Source organism: Gasterosteus aculeatus, chromosome 17 (assembly GCF_964276395.1).
Source record: "Gasterosteus aculeatus chromosome 17, fGasAcu3.hap1.1, whole genome shotgun sequence".
Taxonomy (NCBI): Eukaryota; Metazoa; Chordata; class Actinopteri; order Perciformes; family Gasterosteidae; genus Gasterosteus; species Gasterosteus aculeatus.
The window spans coordinates 1,778,493-1,797,365 of NC_135705.1; the positions used below are offsets into that span (position 1 = coordinate 1,778,493).

An 18,873-nucleotide genomic window follows, 5' to 3' on the forward strand; every position below is an offset into this window, starting at 1 on the left:
TTCCTCTTTCTACTGTAATAATAGAAAGGAATCGGACGTTCTGGACCACGAGTGTTGCGAGTGTTCTTGTAGAATGCAGGCAGGTTGTAGTTTGAGAACATATTGTCTTTGCTTCACAACACCACTAACGTCCTCTATACAAGAACTATATAAGAACTGGACGTGGTTACTGCGAAGTCCCCCCCCCTTTGTTTGTGAGCCGCAACTTTGAAGCTTATGTTCTGTATTTTGGTCGTCAGCATCTTGGTTTATGGGTTAGGGTTAGGGTTAGGGCGAAAACATGGGCGCCGAGGTACCAGACTTGTCAATCATATAGTAGCCCCGCCCTGTAGTACGCTCTACTTTATGATCCGTTTGACTCTAAACGGTTTGATGCAAAATATCCACGAGGGAATGTTTCTCATATTTGTGTGTTTATTGATTGTGTGTTTCCTCCCCCCCCCCCCCCCCCCGACGGTACAGTCGTGCTGTTACACATTAACGAAACACACTGTGCTATTGAGCCGGAGTTAAGCCCTCGCAGGCCTCCGAACACACAACCACAGACGCTCCTTTGTGCGACGCAAACACCCGTTCAGCCCCGGGATCCCCCCCCCCCCCCGAGTGGCTCATCACATGCCCCTTTCTCAGCGCGGTTATTATAATATTTAAGGAAGCAGCTCGAGGACATTTTAATAGCTTTTCGACTGTTTATTGGGGAACTTTCTAGTGTTCACTGTTTAAAAAGAAATGGCCGTAGTTGTGAGATTTTTTGGTTCAAACAAGTCCTGCCCGACTATCAAGATGGCGCACGGTCCCACCGCCAACATTGACACATCTTCCCCTTTGTGGGGGCCACAGCCAGCTTGTCAACAGCTGCCACTTCCCTCTTAGCTCTGGTTGGGTCTCCACCACCTCCTGGGGGGGAACGTCTGGCTCTCCAGCTGCTAAACCAGCTGTTCTCTAAGAGGCGTGGACCTTGGTTCTGTGGAACCAAAAAACACCCCCGAAAGACACTCAAACGACTTGAGATTTGGCAAAAAATCCTCTGTGACTTTGTTGCTTTGCGTCAAAGCTTTTTTGCGCTTCACACCATCGTTTTGAATTGTTGTGAATGACTGAACGGATGAGACATTCACAGCATGTGGGTAGACATGGATGCATGTTAACTGGTTTAAAACATAGAGGCTGTAGAGTTCACGTGAGGCGACGACAGACAGGTCAACAGGAGGCCCAGTGAGAGGACGGGCCCAGCGTCTCACACGTGGACCACTACCGCGGAGAGACAGGCGGAACAAGGCGCCTGAGGACGAGCACACTTTCTGGTTTTGGCAGCTCGTCGACGTTCCCGACGTTCCCTGAAAGTGAAATTCTAGGAACTGGAGTAGGAGGAAACATGGCGGGAGATCAGGGCTAGCGTGGTGGAGTGGTGGAACCAGAGGACTTTATTTTTAGGTCTAGCAGAAGAAAGAGACACAGAGGCAGAAATAAATTCATTTATCTTCATTTGTTTTTATGCATTTGACCCTCGTGCTCTGCAGTGGCCTTTTTCCTGCCCTCTTTGATGCATTTTCAACTTTTTTTTGCATTTCAGCTTCATCTTATAGAGGGGGGGGGGGCAGAGAGGACAGTTTAAGCATCTTAAGTGATCAGATGTTATCATCCTCACACAAAGTTTGGTGCCACATATCAGGAACGGTTAAACTAATTGTCCGTGTTTTCCTGCGGAAACACGTAAAAAAAAGGAATATCTTAATATTTAATTGGTTCTATTTTTAAAGGCACAGCCTTTATCTAAAAACTGTCCGTAGTAACATGTTTTCGTGGCGAGCATCACAGCTGATTACGTCGCGCAGTAGCGTCTGTTTTATTACGTTTGAATTTGCTGCTTTTCAGCACAATGCGTTAAGAAGTGACTTTGTTTGTGTCTGAGGACGAAGGCGGGAAACAATCAGCTGACGCCAGTGAAGAGGAACCGGCCGTGGGATGAAGGGAACAGAGCGTCTTTGGACACTCGTCTCCTTTCGCCATATTTGGCGGCAAACAGTTGCTGCTGCTGCAACCACACACACACACACACACACACACACACACACACACACACACACACACTGAACCCAAGAGCCCTTCTCCTCCTCCTTCAGGTTCACTGGGTGATCTTCTGGGATCAAGAGAGGCGACACATTGGACTTTGGACCGTTGCCCGGCGAGCGTTTGCGTCGTGGCGTCACTCAGCCGCTCCGAAGAAAGAGAAAATATGATGTACTTACAATTCTGGAGGGAAAAGCATGTGGCCGCGAGTAAACCCGGCCACATGCTTCAGCAGAGATGGCGCCAATGTCGCCGGTTGCCCCCCCCCCCCCCCTCCACGTGCCTCGCTGGGCCGGCCTTTTCAATGAAACGTGTGGCTGTGTCATCACCGCGGGGACACGATCGACGTAACGCAGCCGGGATGAAATCCAACACTCGCTCTATTACGGGAAAGGAATGCGTGGCTGCAGCTGCAGGGACCTGAATAAAAGGAATATGGGTCACTGGTCGTCACAGGTTCCACACCTGACTTCCTAGACAGACGTCCTCCGTCACCGCCTTAAATTACAGATGTTCACGGCTCAAATCCCAGTTTCACTTCTAGCAACTATGGACTTGGGTCCAGATGAAGGATCTTCATGTGTTCGGTGAGACAATAAGGTTTCTTCATCTAACAGGATTCAAACACGGTTGGGCTAAAAAAAAAGGTGAGGTGAAAGTTATGTAGTCAATTACTTCTGTTTATTACCAGCAGTGACTTGCAGCCATCATGTGATTCAAAACGTTAACATTTAACATTTATCTTTATTCCAACAATATATTTTCTCATCACATCCGTTGAACTACTTTTATTCATTCAAAGGGTTTTTACACTTTTTCCTTCATCAGACGTCCTCTTCTTCCACTACCTGAGCATCCCACCACGTCGTCATCGCCGTGACAACCGACGGGAGGATTGATCCGCGTGGAGACGTGAAGAGCTTCCTCACCGATCAAATAAAGAAATGAGCCGTCCTGTGCTGCTGCCGAGTGTTTGGCTTCGATCCCACAGGATTTACGGCGAGAAACCACCGAGAGCTGAAGGGGCCCTTTGATTCTGTGAGAGCCTCACATCTGCATTCAGGTCTGATGATGGAATATGGGCCGTGCTGCTGGAGACAGGGACCCCCCCCCCACACAGACACGGCGTCCCAACAGCTCCGTCATGGAAAGACATTTGCATGATTGAAACTCGACAGGTACTGTGGTTTTTTACCACATATATACAAAGAGAGTAAATAAGTGAAAGGGGGGGGGGTAAACGTACACTTGTGGAATCCTCTCGGCACCACCAGCTGTTCCCAATTCGCCAATTCGCCCCGTGCAGAGCGCCAACTCGCCAGCGCCGCTCCATCCAAAGGCTCCGCACGCCGTCTGACGCCGGAAGCAGTGGAAGTTGCAGGTGTTCATTCGCCATCGAGGCGTTTCTCGCAACGCTCTGTAGTTACGATCCCGTAAAGTTGGAGGATCCGTTGTTCGCTTCCGTGGGTGGAGACGTCCATCGGGGTCACCAGAATCCTCCTCCTCGTCCTCACTGAACAGAGGAGAGTCAGAACGATCATCTGGATCATCTGACTCTCGTCTTTAAGAGGAGGTTAAAAACCCCACGATGGACTAAAGAACATTACCTCTAACAGACAAAGTTCAACCTGAACGAAGGACTGAGATCTGCTGCTTTCTGTCAGAGCGTCAACACGTGACCTTTCACACCCGCTGAAGGGTCTTTTGTTCTGGCAGCGTAGGAGAGGGACATTACGCCGGCATTCTTTAAGCAGGAAATGAAGCGGATTTCATGGCCAGAGACAAACGTTGATCTGAACAGCAGCAGCCATGTGGGTTGTGGGGGCCTTTTTTTTTTTGATCAACTTCCTGCTTTCCAGAAGAGAGGCTTTCATCTATTATTAAATGCTCATCTAGGTCGTCTCATCATCCGTCATCAGGCTCCGCTTCTTCTTCTTCTTTCTCTCAGTCTACGGCTTTTCTTTGTTCTTCCTCCCTCAGATTCTCAATGATACATGAAGCAGAAACTGTCACAGTAACTCGTCCTAAACATGTTTAATTCAACATACTTGTATTGTAAACATTAAGCAGACTGATTATGATGAAAAAAGAACAGAAACACCTTCGATTACCTCACGTGTGACTCGTGTGCCGACAGTGGAGGCCTTGCAGCTTTGTACCAATGTCATAATTTACCTGCCCTCTTATTATGGTTTTTTGCAGCTGAATTAGTGATCTGCTCAGAGAATCCTGAATAGTGACTTGGGTCCCGGGAAGTACTCTTCAGGACTCTTCAGGACTCATTAGGACTCTTCAGGACTCTTCAGGACTCTTCAGGAAACCCCCCCGTGATTGTCAACATTACAATCGCAGACATGAACAAAAAAAAGCTTTGGTCAGCAGTCTGACCGCAGCCGGGCAGCCGCAATCCTGGACATTAATATTTATTTAAAGCGTGTTGAATGAAGAACTTGATGGTTTGTTTGGTCTTGGAAAAAGGCCTGATGGGAGCTGAGTCACCGACTCGCCTGCTGCCTTCAGTTCCTCCACAACAAAACAAGCCTTGAAGTGGAGGAATCACAGTCTCTCAGACTCTCAATTCCTCATCTGTGATTACAATTATAGATCAGCATCCAGGGTGTAACCCGTCTCTCGCCCGACGTTAGCCGGCATGGACTCCAGCCCCCCCGCGGCCCCGTATGAAGATGGATGGACATTTGGAAATGAAGCTTGGACTGAAGACAGAAGTCTGCACTGTAATCTAACGCTGTGTAATCAGTGACATAATGTTGGACTTCAAGCCAAGAGTTGGTGGACCAACACATCCAACGGAATCGGAAGCAGGACCTTCAGCTGTGACTCTGGGGTTCAACAGCGTGGGTCCAGGACCTTCAGCTGTGACTCTGGTGTTGAACAGCGTGGGTCCAGGACCTGGTGTTGAACAGCGTGGGTCCAGGACCTTCAGCTGTGACTCTGGTGTTCAACAGCGTGGGTCCAGGACCTTCAGCTGTGACTCTGGTGTTCAACAGCGTGGGTCCAGGACCTTCAGCTGTGACTCTGGTGTTGAACAGCGTGGGTCCAGGACCTTCAGCTGTGACTCTGGGGTTCAACAGCGTGGGTCCAGGACCTTCTGCCGGGGTTTCGTTGGCTGACCATAGCACAACTTGAAACCACTGAATTAAACTGTCAGCCATACGTATTTGTGCGTATTCCAGTTTTGAAGCCGAGGGAGGTCGAGGCCATCCGAGAGTCCGTGGCCAAAAGGCTGCGTGCAATGCATCCTGGGACATGTAGGCACTGCCATCCTGGCCTCGCGAGCAAGATGCAACAAGCGCTGAGGGAATTTATTGGTTTAGTTGTTTACATTTTGGGGCTTTTGGACAGTCATATAAAAAGTGGGGGTCAATCTGAGAGTAAATATCCCAACAGTCATCAGATTGGATTTGGTAGCGTTCCCGCATTCATGGTCCCCAAAGGATAAATACCCGATGACTTGTCGGTTAGCGACACCAACAGGTCCAAAGCCCTCAGCCTGAGCGGTTCTCCGGGACAAATGTTCTTAAGAGGACTACAGCTTCACAGGACCTCTAGAAGGGTGAACTTCCTAAACTTCTACTAATGAGCCGAATGACGGAAAGATGAACGGAGGGACGGAAAGAAGCTGATCTAAGGACTTGTTTATGTTTTTAACACTTGCCAGACCACCTCTATGCCCGTGAAGCGGAGATTTAAACATTCCAACTGAATCATCTGTGAGCTCAGAGTGAGTCACTGTGGATCAGAGGCAAAAAATAAAAAGAAAGAGCTGCTTCAGACGACCCGGTGAGTCAAATGCATCTGTTCATCCTCTGAGGGAAGTGCCGTCTTTCCTAAAACCGTCCGTATCTGGTTGGCAGAGGAAATCAGTACAGGAAGTTCATCTCTGGATCTCCATGTTTTCCTTTCACAACCCTCCTGTTGTTTCCTTTGTTTTCTCAGAACGAGAGTCTTGGGATCAATGAGGCATTTACACCTGCGTTAGTTTATTGGGTGGAACCAATTCAGTAGTCTGACTGCTGTTATTTGTTTTTAATTAGTTATTGTATTTCTTCTTGTTGAGCCTGTGGGCCACACTGTAAAAATGTCCAGGTAATTTTATTGTCGTTCAATAAAATGTAAATCTCTACATTTAAATCTGTCTTGGAAGCTTCTTTCTGAGTAATGAACCCAGTCACTGGTTCTGATTCATAAACCAACACATCTGGCCAACAGAACAACTGACTACGTGTTTTCCTTTTGTCCCTTTCAGCCGGTGTGTGTGAGTGTGTGTCTGCGTGTGTGAGGGGTCCACTGTGTGTGTGTGTGTGTGTGTGTGTGTGTGTGTGTGTGTGAATCCCAAAGCTAACATCCGTAGCTGGTAGATCCCAGCTGATAGGGCACTGATGGCATCATAATCCAGAGACGGGAAGTAGCTGGATCAGTGTGCTAACACACAGACACACACACAGCTGACACCCACCAGGGGCCCGCTGAAGCTCAGAACGGGTCGATCCAACTATGACCTGTGAATACTTCCAAGTTACACTGTGTGGAGATAGTGAAGTTATGCTGACCACACCCTAACGGAACTCAGCTTCCACTTAAACCTCGGCGTTGGCCGGAGAAGATAAGTGACGCAGAGAAGCATCGGGGGGGAAGTCTGCGGATCAGTTTACTGACATATCAGACCTGTTCCACAGTTACTTTGTATTTTATCTCGTCTGTTTATTCATTGGATCCAGTAAGTACGTCAGGGGAGGCAAAAGGACGCTCCCAGGGTGTGGGAAGCACTCCCCCCCCAAAAAATCAAGCCAATGTTGTGTATTTCAGCATCACAAGTCATGATTGTGTACTTCATTTTCAACAGAATGGCCGATGTGTGTCTGGGAATCAATAAGAAGGATCAGAATGAGACTTTAGTCCAGGTTTACCACGTTGCAATAGTACGATACTGTTGGAAGACAGAGACAAACATGTTGTGCAGCCGTGTCCTTGGCAGTGGCCGCAGCGTACCGGCCGGGGATCACTGTCTTTGAGACGGTGAACTTCACCATCGGCTGAGCCTTCGTGGTGACGTAGCTGATGGAAGTTAAATCCGCACAGGTCGCCAGATGCTCAACATCCCACTTTCAGGAGGACGCATGCCCACACCAGATACGAGTCCCGGGGGGAGGGGGGGGCTGTTGGCTCTGTAGCTGAACTGCAGGGGGTCATGGGGAGCGTTGGTCAGGGTTTTGATGTGGGACAACGTGCTAAAGCAACTTCATAACCACAGAGATCAGGGTGACGGGCCTGGAGTCATTGGGTTTTTTGGGGGGTGGGGATGATGGCCGAGGCCTTGTGAAGCGTGACGTGAAGCGTGACGTGAAGCGTGACGTGAAGCGTGGTGAGCCTGGAACCGGAAGGAGTCACACTTTAAACCCGCCTGTTACCAGCCTTCACGTGTTTTGCTTCCATCGAGGAGTCGGAACCCGGCTGACAGAAACGTTTTTTTTTTTTTTTTAACTCTTCAGTTCACACTGACACACGACTGACATTAACACACGAAACACACACACAGACACACACGCACACAAACCTGAGTCGGTCTGTCTTCTTTTTTCAAACTATACTTGTGAGGTCCAGGTTTGTCAATGTCAGGGGATCATTTCTGGTTTCTGATAATGTTGAGCAACAGCTCCAGTCAAATGTGAGTGTGTGTGTGTGTGTGTGTGTTGGATTAAAAGCGAGGCTTCTGTCATGATGGTCTGTTCCCAGTTATGATGCTGTACAGTTGTGTAATGACCACCCAAACAAACGATAAATCAAAAGATGGATCAGCGAGCTCTGGGCTGGAAACACTAAAGTCAGAACCTCCATCCTCATTTCTTTCATCGTAAAGAAACTGTCTTTTTATATCAGATGTTGAACTTCATGTATCACGTTAGCTTAGCATAACTGTGAAAAAAGCTAACCGGACTCTCCCCCCTGAAGTGACCTCCCTCCACCGAGGCCCAGTGGGGGAACGAGGTCCGCCGGGAGCACCTGCCCATCGTCCTGGTCGCCAGGCAGGTAACGGGGTGGGCGGGGCTTAAACGTCTATGTATGAGCTTCCTCAGCGACGGTTGTAAAACTTTAGGAATTTCCTCTTGGAACTGGAGCCGACCTCCTTAAGCCTCAGCTTCAAGTCTTCACTTGGACCATAAGCCAAAGTCTAAATCTAGCTCCCTCTAAATAAACCTCAGTCCTAAATGTCAAATTAAATCTTAACTCTAACTCGATAGAACAAAGAGATTTACAACCTCAAACCCAAACTAAAGACCTGAAATCCCCCCGAAACCCACAAACCCTCAAACCCTCCACTCCAACGTCCAGAAAATAGACCCTTAAAACCGGCCACACCCGACTGACAGAAACGCTTCTCATACATTTGTCTTCTTTATGCTTCCCTTGTGTTCTCCTGTGCCCCCCCCCCCGCCAAATACTCCACAGCTTCACATCTTTGAGATTAAAATAGAATTATCCTTCAGGTTCCTCACCTTTCCAGACGAATGTGTGAGGAAATGACTCGACTTTTCTAAAGGAAACTACTCTAATGTGGAGTTTGGTAGAACCGACGAAGAGCCTTAGGAAGAACCGCGTAGAAACAGACCATCTCCTCTCTCTGAGGGCCTCGTTTACTGATGGAGGTCCTTTAGAGGCCTCTAAAAGGCCAGTAAGGACCTGGAGGAGGTCTTCATGTGATGGATTTAATGAGATACACAGACCAGATCCCTTCCAGTATCAAACACACACATGGGAAGTTACTCAGCCGGAGTAATTCTATGCAGATGTTCTGTGCCTGGTTGTGTCTGTGTGGGGACCTTCATTTAAACAGTGAGAACTATGAAGAACATGCTCGCCCCCCTGTGGCCAACAGCTGTAACGCAACAAATCAAAGTTAGGGAAGAAGGTGTTTTGTTTGGAGACTCATTTCAGCAGGAAAAAAGATGGGATATAAAATAATTGCTGTATATTACCTAAATATTCTGCTTTGTAGTATTTTATGCCCCCGTGCATGTGCACAGTTTCTTTATTTGTATAATAATTCAAGCTTGCAAGTTTGCAGGAAACAAACAAGAATAAAACAAAACTGCTGCATTCATAATGCTCACGATACGTTCTACCGCCAGATAATAAAGCCAAGACGAGACGGACGGGTGAAGCTGGTGTATTCAGCATTTATTGTCTGTCATTTTAAAAACGGCTTGAGGACAATCAAAATATAAATACATTTGCCCAGACACACACGCAGACACACACACGCAGACACACAATTGGAACTCATTAACAACTTTCATCCACACGTTAATACCCAGAGAGCTTGATTTGACCTCCAGGGGTCAGGAGGGACCCTCGGTGGGTCGGCGCTCCCTTCAGTCCACCAGTGAGCAGAGACGAGCCTCGTGTCGACATTTTGGTTTAAATCTTAAAATTTCTCTTTTTAAAGTTCCTAAACTGTCAGTGAATAATCTGTTGGTGAGTTCGTAGTTAGGACGTCTGCTCCGTCTCCTGGGTGAAAGTCGTGCGTTTGTTGCTTCCTTATTTCCCGTTAAGTAGCTCAGCGTAACAAACGTCTTCTTCCAGCTCGGTCAGAAAAAACCCAACTGAAATCCTCCTCGAACGCACCAATACTTCCAGGGCTGTAAGGAAAGAGCGTTTGAAGTAGTTTCCGTCTGTAAATCACCTTTTTGTGGACAGATTTAAAATAAAAACATTCTGCTCTGTAGTTACGAACCTTCCAAGCAAAAGAAAAAAAAACCCCACAACCTTTTAACCAACAACACCCGCAGGGAATAAAGAACAGACCGACATCTGGCTCTCACGCGCCGAGTCGGGAATCAAACCGACGTCTTCTTGTGGTCGGGAGCTTCCTGCCCCGCCCCCCACACGCGCAAATGGTCACGCTAGATGGTCGTGCAACCCCCCCCCCCCCCATAACCTTCGTATTATTAACCCGGGGAAAGGGGGCGGGTTCTTTTTCCGGAGCCCATTACGGGACCGGACGCCGAGGCCCGGGACTCGTCCTCGTGGTGAAACGCCGCAGAGCTCCACAAATAGAAGACGGAGACACGTCGTCGTCGCCGCCGCCGGCTCATTTCATTCAACACAAACGTCAGTTTGTCCCCATTCACGCGCTAACGGGGCAGAACCCGCCGATTAAAGACGCTACGACGCGCAAACACGGCAGCCAATCAGCGCTCAGAGGGTCGCCATGCAGGAAGTGGGCGTCGTCGTGGCACAATAACATATGTATATATATATAAGAAACGTCTAACTTTAAATGAAGGAATCTGTCGCGTGGACGTCTCGGCCGACTGAAGGAACTTTTTACGAGGGGACTGAAATCTGTAAGTGGCGCTAATTCGGCGGTTTCTTTTCGGTCATTTTGAGACGTCTTTAAATAAAGGAACAGGTCATCCAGGAATCATTCTTTTCTCCCGTGCAGAGAAGAAAACCGCACAGGAGAACGCGAGTCTCTGTCGGGTCGAATATCAGCTTCAGGTTACTGGATTTAAAGGTTAAAAACGATCCGTCTCTCTCGCCTCAAATCAGCGGAGAGCAAAGAAAAGAAGAAGAAAAACGCCCGCAGGTTTTCCTCTCCAGTGGTTTTTATCCACAACCACAAAAAAAAAGGAATTAAAAAAATGTCTGCTTTGAATCGGCTCTCTGTACGTCTGTCACTCGTCGTCAGAAGGACAAACCCGGCCTCTTCTTTCGGGGGGGGGGGGGGGGGGCGCCGCCGTTAAGAAGCCTTGCCCAGCTCTATCTTCTTCTGGATGACCCGAGCCGAGTGGTAGATGAGCGAGTCGATCAGACCGGCCACTGCAGGAGGAGGAGAAGAGAAGAAGAAGAGTCACATTTCATCCGCTTCGTTTGCATGTCGTTCATTCCGCGGCGCCTCATCAGACCTGTGAACACGCCGCCGATAATGGCACAGACTCCCGTTAAGAAGTGTGTGAAGGACCTGAAGAGGAGCAGAGAGACAGCATCATGTTAGTGATCGCTTCTAAGGAGTTCTGTTTCTATTATAACTCGACTTCAATGTTTAAGGAAACCGGCCACTCGGGAACCAATCTGGACTCTACTGGTTTGCTCTGCGAGATCCTACCGGTGTTTCTCGGTGAATTTAACCATCATGGGCGACAGCTCGTACAGAACAAACACGCCCGGCAGGCCCTGGTCTCCGATCAGCCCGTTGGCCACTTTCTCGTGTCTGGTGACGGAGAACTGGTTTGTTTTTACCACCTGCGGAATAAAAGAGACGCAAAAGGGAAGTTAGGAGATAAAAGAGAAGGACGGCAGGTTCAATTAGGGTGAAGAATTAGAAGGCGAAACAGACGGGTTGAGACCCACTAAACTGGACCTCAGTGTTTACAAACCAACTACAGATGAGGTTATGAGAACTATGAAAAGGCAACACAAGGTTGTATGTTAACATTTCTCAGTTCAAAACACATTTATTGAGGTTTGACGTGGAAGAGGAAACAAAGACAAACTCACCTCTCCGTCAGTCTTCACGTAGATGGTGGGAACAATTTTCACAAAGTACTGGTACATCATGGATGCTGTGGGGAGAGAAACGAAGCCGGGGTTCAAACCCAAACACATGTTGTTGTTGTTGTCGTCGGTCTAAATATTTATTTGTGTGTTGTCATGGAGGATTGTTCTTGTTTTTGAATATGTCGTCCTTGAGATTTGATTCCCTCCCAGTCATCCTTCGTCCTCCAGAGAAACTTTTCTAAGAAAAAATGTAAATGAACCGATCCGCTGGGTGGCGCTGTTCCTTTTCTCGCCTTCCTCCTCTTCTTCTTCTTCTTCTTCCTCTCTTCCTCCATCCGGTTATGAAGGTTTGATAGAAAAGGCATTTAAACGCAGCTGCGCTCAAAACGAGACACACGAACCTTTAAACGCACGCGTGAAGGTAAAACTCTTTACAGATCGCGTTATTTATCGCAGGAAACGGGATTGTGTGTCAAGGCCACACGTTAACGTTACGTAGCGTTAGCTTGTCAGCTAGCATGCTTGTCAGCTAGCATGCTGCTAGCACCTTAACACAGCACAACAAACCCACCCGGTCGCATTACGGGTAGATTTTACAGGTTGAGATTAATCATGGTGTGCTGTTGTACAGAATCGAACAGGCGGGTATTATTTTTTCTTGCCCGACTGTGTCTGGCTAACGTTAGCCTAGCTCGCTAGCTAGTCTCACACGGTGGAATCATTGACGAGCAGCTTAACTACCACACGTTTCAGCGGTTAGTGGCTGGTTTGGATCGCCAGCTCACCAACCAGTAAGTGAGATGGCCGATGTGGACTAGATCGCGTAAGAAATGACCAACTCAGTCACGTTAGTTAGTTTGCTAGATCCAAAGGTCAAACGTCCGACTGTTTGTCCGTCTCCTGCTTCCGTAGCTGTGATTTTCTCCCGATGAAGCGGCACCAACTACGGTACTTTGTACAAAGTACCGAGACAGGAAGCAGCCTTGAGAAATGTCCAGTATTCGGCCCCTGATTCAGATCAGGACCGCAGGTCACTTCATCGGTTGTCTTCTCATGTCTAACCCGGTCCCGTCCGTCCCAGATGCCCGTGGCCGTAGGTCCGTACGGGCAGACCCAGCCCAGCTGTTTTGACCGGGTCAAGATGGGCTTCATGATGGGGTTTGCGGTGGGGATGGCTGCAGGCGCCATGTTCGGCACCTTCTCCTGTCTCAGGTAGGTCTCAATCGCACATTCACCAAGTTGGGCTTGTTTCTGTAGAGGACCAGTGTTTTTTCCCCTGGTTTTAACAAGCCAATCAAAGCGTTGCAGAGGAACAGAAATCCAGACGAAAAGACGTGAAGCGTCTCTTTAGATGCTGAATTTAAAAAAATCTCTCTCTTCCTCCTGAAGGATCGGCATGCGCGGCAGGGAGCTGATGGGAGGAGTGGGGAAGACCATGATGCAGAGCGGGGGGACGTTTGGCACCTTCATGTCCATCGGTATGGGAATCCGCTGCTGAGGAAGAGGAGCAGCAACCTCCTCCGTTACACTGCTATGGGACTCTTCCAACAACTACAGCTCTGTCACGCTCTCAACCCGCCGGCTAGTTTTGTCAATAAATGTTCAGATCCGTCAAATGGTTTTCAGAGTGGATGTGTTCCTTTTGTGTGACTCTCGGATTGTTTGAATTTCTGTAGAAAATCGCTCATGACAAGTATGGAAAACTGGTAGAGGCAAATCTCGTACTGTTTGGACCGTAGAAAAGTCCTTCCTTGATCTTCGGATGTGCAAACAGACATCATGGCGTACATGAACCACGAACACTGTCAGTGCAAAGTGACTCCTTATTCAAGACGACATTAAGCTTGAACTCTAAACTTTGCTGCACTTCAGCTTTTTGGGATACTGTGAGCGTTGCCATGGAAACTGAGCAAAGCAGGACCGACCTTGTGGCGCAGTGACGTCCGTCTCGTCCAGAGGGTTAATGATGCCGGGGTAATCTTTCCCAAACGACAGGTGCTTTATCAGATGCGTCATGTTTATCTGCAGGACAGAGATAAATATGTTCATATGACAAGTGAGCTGCTCATACATCACCACAGTGAGCTCACAGGTGACTTATATAAACATGTAATGTGCTTAAATGGGGAAAATAACACGTGACAATTGTTGCAGAAACTTAAACAAGCAAAGCTGAAAACATCCGTTGAACTACTTACGTTGTCTAAACCGAAACTCTGCAGGTCGTGAACTGCAAACACAAAAACATTTAACGTCACATCACTGGATCCCAGAAGCTTGGAACACACACACACTTGGCAGAAAAGGATAAAGGAAATAAAAGAGTGAGCGAGTAGCTGAAGTGACGCATCTGTCAGAAATGTGAGTTTGTGATGATTTCTGCTCGTTCCATTCAGCCGTTTGCGTGTTGGGGAAAAGTTCAAGAAAAGTCTCACATGACGAGTTCACGCTCTTCCTCTGGTGTCAGACTGATGCAGCCTGTGGGTTAATGTGCCCATCCACACGCCTGCTAAGGACTGATGCAGCCTGTAGGTTAATGTGCCCATCCACACGCCTGCTAAGGACTGATGCAGCCTGTGGGTTAATGTGCCCATCCACACGCCTGCTAAGGACTGATGCAGCCTGCTAAGGACTGATGCAGCCTGTAGGTTAATGTGCCCATCCACACGCCTGCTAAGGACTGATGCAGCCTGTGGGTTAATGTGCCCATCCACACGCCTGCTAAGGACTGATGCAGCCTGCTAAGGACTGATGCAGCCTGTAGGTTAATGTGCCCATCCACACGCCTGCTAAGGACTGATGCAGCCTGTAGGTTAATGTGCCCATCCACACGCCTGCTAAGGTGGTAACAGCTCAGCACAACAGCAGCAAACACATAACAAACGGTTGCTAAGCTCATTTTCAGTGTCATCAGGATAAAACTTCAATATTCAAAGAGCCTCACAGATTAGACACTGGATTTGCTCCCTAAAAACAACTCATCACTTCGGCCCAATCCCCATATTTTCACCATAGTGATATTTTGGTACATCAGCGGGTTTAATGAGTAGTTTATATTTAGTCACATGTGGGGAAACAAATATTCTGTCGGTCTTTGTAGAAGTCGTCACTCAGTTATTACTACAATAATAAAGACTTTCCATGTTTGATAAACAGGAATGAGGCGCTTCCTCTGTCACGTTTCTACGCCTTTATGACCGGATAGTTAAGAAAGATGGACTTACTTTCCACAGCGTGCACTGCAGAAAGAAGAGAGAAGAGTCACTATAATGAGTCAGGTAGACAACACACCACGTGATCGCACTGTGGACCTCACAAAATGTTCAAAATATTAAGACGAGCTCTTTAGCTTCAAAAAGTATTACAAGCTCAAGTCCGACAGACAAATGGATTTGAGAGCCACAAGGCGAGATACTGTCGGGTTAGAAGACAGTTGGTTCCTTCAGTCCACACGCGACCCTGTGGAGGCCACAGACAGCTTTTTATCTATTTATAATTATAGAACAAGGGATAGAAGACCAAATGAACTATATGTAATATCTATACAAATTCATATAAAGGGCGGCGGACACGTTCAGGGAAGAAAGCTCACTTTCTAGTGCAGCTCAGACTTCTTGATTTTTACCAGATTAAAGTTACTTTAAGAGTTAGAAGCAAATTCCTCCTTATTAGTATTCAGCTACAGTCGTGCTCAAATTAGTAGTTAAATTGGTGCTGGAGAAGATTCCTTTAAGAAGCTGTTTTCTTGCTCTTAATGTGCAGACGGTGCAGTCAAAATAAGAATAATAAGAAAACTGACACACTGACAGCAGGGAAGCAACAGCCGCTAAAGCAAAGAAAAAGGAGACAGAGAGACAAATGAAAAATGGGCATCTTTGAGTTGGTCTGATAACATTCTTTGCATTAACAAAATAAAATAGTGCCGGATTTGTTAGAGAGTGTCATGAGTTTAGTTTTGATCCTGGATGAGGCTTTTTCACTCAAACAAAAAAAGAAAACACAGAATCCTGGTTACAACTGATGGGATTATATTATTCTTTCATCTGATGTGAGACGTCTGAAGGCTTTTAGGCTGAACTTCAGCGAAGATTCTTGGATCAAAATTCAAAAAGAACTATTTGTTAGAGACGTGAACAATTGAGACTCAAGAGTCTCGACTGTAGTTGATTAAGACTTAAGATTAAAAGATGAAACACCTTCACATTTGTTTTAAGGTGAACCGGATCAGCTCCGATGACGGAGTGATGGGTGAATGAACGTGTAACCGGGGACGACGAGTGAACAGACTGAAAGTAAAGGCAGCCGCAGAACACCGTCGTGTATATTTGAGTGCTGGAAAGGTCTTTGCACAATAAGCACTCATGATACTTTAAAGAAATGCATGAATAAATAATGCTATAAAAAGTGGATCAAATAGACTTTGTAATCGGGGCCCGGCCGCCCGCACCAGCGAAGAGCTTCTTCAAACGGGTGTTTTAAAAACCAGGGGAACTCATCAGTGGACAAATCCCATCTCATCCCAAGGAAGGCGCTCCTGTGCACGCCGCGTCTTACCGTGCACGTGAGACTGCTGGAAGCTTTTTCCTGGAGCGAAGTGGAAATTTCCTGCCACCTGAGACACAAAGAGAAGGAGAGGAAGCATAAAAAGAGTCAATGTGGTGTAGAAAAAGGCACAGATGTTTGACTGTCACAGTAAAACGGTTGCAGGCGGAGGAGGTCGACTGGTTTTTCCTGACGTTCTGCTTGGTTTCCCTTTTGAACTAGTCGACTCATCCAAAGCAGAACGTTACTGATAAACGATCAGTGAACTAAAACCGTTTCATTTTGCAGCCCAAAGTATTAACATTCTTCCTTTTCATGCATCACTATGTTGGACGTCCTCCAGAGGTCACAGAGGTCATCCCATTAGGGACCGAAGGACACACACACACATAACGATGGGAGCACCTTGTTGACCTCCAGGAAGCCGTAGACCTGGCAGCCCTCGTTCTTCTGCTCCTGCATCTTCTGCGAGAAGCCCTCCCTCTTGCACTGCGCGATGGTGTCCGCGTTCTTGAAGGCCCAGCCGCGCCGCCGGTACGCCTCACGCACGTCATCACAGGTGTTACAGCATCTAAAAAGACACAAGCAGAAGTGAAGTAAACAAATAACGAGGTTCTCAGAAAAGGCGCCTTCCTGCGGTGTCTTACTTGAGGTCTTCGGTCTCGGCTCCGTAGCAGCTCTCACATCGGTTCGGGTCCAGTGAACTGGGGTCAAACACTTCTCCGTCGTCGGCCATGCCGAGGTCTACACACAGAGACCACGATCAGAAACTCTTTAAACCTTTACGACCACCGTCCTCCACACACACAAAACTCTTAAAACATCGGAATGAGGGACGATTCTTGCACATTTTCCCCTGGATGTTTTTTTCTAAAATGAGGTTGTTCATTAATTGCTGATTGTAATTGTTAATTAACTGCAGCATGAAGGACACATCATAAACAGCCATATTTGGACTTAAAAAAGGCAGTTGCTAAGAAGTGGCATTGTGGGTAGTGACCGACCGGCCTCCTCTTTACTCGCCCCCATGTGAGCGCGGTGCAGATCACAGCCTGACGTTGGCCTTTGACCCCCCTGAAAGCATTCACGGTTCTAAGGGTGATTTGATGATCAGAAATGTTTGTTTTCTGCAATAATCCGCCCGGCATCAGCATCGCCCGGGTTTCTCTGTTAAAGTGCTGTGCTGTCAAATCCTCCCCCTCAAATAAACATGGACCTGAACTGTCCAGCTCGACCGCATCGCTCCGTTTACTGAAGGAGGAGCGAACAGGATCCGTGACCCGCGGCGAGAGCCAGAGGGTCAAAAGCTGCGACGAAGATCCCACCGCACCGTGTTTATCCGCCTCCTGGGTGACGGCTTTCAGGTCTTTGTCCAGCCGCAGTTTGAACAGATTGTGCTCGACGTCCAGCTGCTGCTCGCCGGCGACGTCCATCGCGTCTATGCTGAGATCTGAGCGCGCGAGAGGGAAGACGGGTGAAAAGACGGGAAGAGGGTCGCTCGTGAGCGACGCGCGGCGGCTCTACTCACAGGCGCAGGGCATGTGGGGGAAAATGACGTCGATGTTGATTTTCAGCTTGTCTCCTCGCGACGTGTCCACGTAGAGCTCCGGGTGGACCTGCAGAGACACGCCGAGTTCACACGAGACAACCCCATACATTTCCTCAGAGAAAGAAAGCTGGTCTTCTTTCTGCATCATCAGCACGTTACAGCCGTGCACGTCAACAACTCCCAGTGACGTGATGTGACCAGTTATAAAATAAATAGAAAGTTATTTGCTGAAGCTCGAGGGTCAGCGGGTCGTGTGAGGCGGACAAACTCACCTCTTTGGTGAGATAGTACTGCAGCTCGGAGACGAACAGGATCAGCATGATGACCCCGCTGATGACGGTCACTGCAGACACACACACACACACACACACACACACACACACACACACACACACAGTTTGTGGGTTAAGGAGCTGTGTGTAAAGAGATTGTGTGCGTTCTGCAAAAACTATTTTCTTTCCTCTGATGTTTTCTGTGAAATGAGGAAGAATAAATGAAGAATAAGTGCATCTGCAGCCCAGGATTCAAGAGAACTGCCAATTAACGTTACTCTAAAGATGATCATCTCCATTCATGTCAATGTAGATGCTTGAAGAGATGAACGAACATCTCTAACCTACACAGAAGAACGCCTCACGAAAGTGTCTATTTAGCTTTTGCCTCTTCAAATCATTAACCAATAATAACAACCAACAACCGATATTACTAAACGCCTCCGTGTGTCCGTTCCACAGTTAAAGAGTGAAACGTGAAATACTTCTGTGCGGGTCACAGGGAGCGATGCTCGAGCTAGCCTTGTTGTTAGCCGCAGCGGCTAACGGGCTGTGAATGGCCGCCGCGCCGCGGGATTGAAGCCGCTCACCGGTCGCTCCTCCCCACGTCTTCACCCGGAAATCCTCCAGAGTTTTGGGATAAGCGTCAAACTGCTTCAGCTTATTCAACGTGTCCATTTTCCGAGCCGCTAGACCGCCCGCTGAGCATCAAAAAACGTTAGCGACGGATTCCGGCTCTCCGGACGCACACACCGGTCCTCTTTTTACTTCCGGGACACGCGCAGCCAATCAGCGACGGCCGCGTGATTCAGACCCTTTTGCTGTTTTTTCATAAAATATTATAGACTAATTCCATTATTATAATTAACGTTATTTGAAAATGGGCAATTCTACGAGTACTTTTCGTTTTCTGCTTTTAAA

At 47.8% G+C, this 18,873-nt stretch overlaps 2 protein-coding genes and 1 long non-coding RNA gene across 4 annotated transcripts; 2 read left to right on the forward strand and 1 right to left on the reverse strand.

The window, feature by feature from the left end:
• Positions 1 to 2,577: 2,577 nt before the first annotated feature.
• On the forward strand, positions 2,578 to 6,222 carry LOC144388981 (uncharacterized). Its single transcript, XR_013453282.1, has 2 exons — positions 2,578 to 2,717; positions 2,899 to 6,222. It is a non-coding gene; the product is annotated as an uncharacterized LOC144388981 (long non-coding RNA).
• A 3,018-nt stretch (positions 6,223 to 9,240) lies between these two features.
• ergic3 (ERGIC and golgi 3) lies at positions 9,241 to 18,783 on the reverse strand. Of its 2 annotated transcripts, XM_078092705.1 has the most exons (14): positions 18,543 to 18,744; positions 17,953 to 18,023; positions 17,660 to 17,747; positions 17,462 to 17,581; positions 16,779 to 16,875; positions 16,537 to 16,702; positions 16,144 to 16,201; positions 14,814 to 14,828; positions 13,788 to 13,819; positions 13,515 to 13,611; positions 11,590 to 11,654; positions 11,198 to 11,334; positions 10,998 to 11,053; positions 9,241 to 10,911 (listed from the first exon to the last, which is right to left on the reverse strand). In XM_078092705.1, the coding sequence occupies exons 1-14, from the start codon at positions 18,628 to 18,630 to the stop codon at positions 10,832 to 10,834; spliced, it is 1,170 nt and encodes a 389-aa protein (XP_077948831.1). In that variant the 5' UTR covers positions 18,631 to 18,744; the 3' UTR covers positions 9,241 to 10,831. The 2 variants fall into 2 exon arrangements, with proteins under 2 accessions (XP_077948831.1, XP_077948832.1); XM_078092706.1 differs by lacking the exon at positions 14,814 to 14,828 and having other exon boundaries at positions 18,543 to 18,783.
• romo1 (reactive oxygen species modulator 1) lies at positions 11,836 to 13,205 on the forward strand. The gene is made up of 3 exons (XM_040202768.2): positions 11,836 to 12,010; positions 12,671 to 12,801; positions 12,979 to 13,205. The coding sequence occupies exons 2-3, from the start codon at positions 12,671 to 12,673 to the stop codon at positions 13,085 to 13,087; spliced, it is 240 nt and encodes a 79-aa protein (XP_040058702.1). The 5' UTR covers positions 11,836 to 12,010; the 3' UTR covers positions 13,088 to 13,205.
• Positions 18,784 to 18,873: the final 90 nt, after the last annotated feature.

Coding starts and splice junctions, on each gene's coding strand:
- ergic3 (XM_078092705.1), bottom strand. CDS start 18,630: ATGGACACGTTGAATAAGCTGAAGCAGTTTGACGCTTATCCCAAAACT. Junction 11,335..11,589: donor ACGTGAAGACTGACGGAGAG/GTGAGTTTGTCT, acceptor TTTATTCCGCAG/GTGGTAAAAACAAACCAGTT. Junction 10,912..10,997: donor TATCGGCGGCGTGTTCACAG/GTCTGATGAGGC, acceptor CTCCTCCTGCAG/TGGCCGGTCTGATCGACTCG.
- romo1 (XM_040202768.2), top strand. CDS start 12,671: ATGCCCGTGGCCGTAGGTCCGTACGGGCAGACCCAGCCCAGCTGTTTT. Junction 12,802..12,978: donor GGCACCTTCTCCTGTCTCAG/GTAGGTCTCAAT, acceptor TTCCTCCTGAAG/GATCGGCATGCGCGGCAGGG.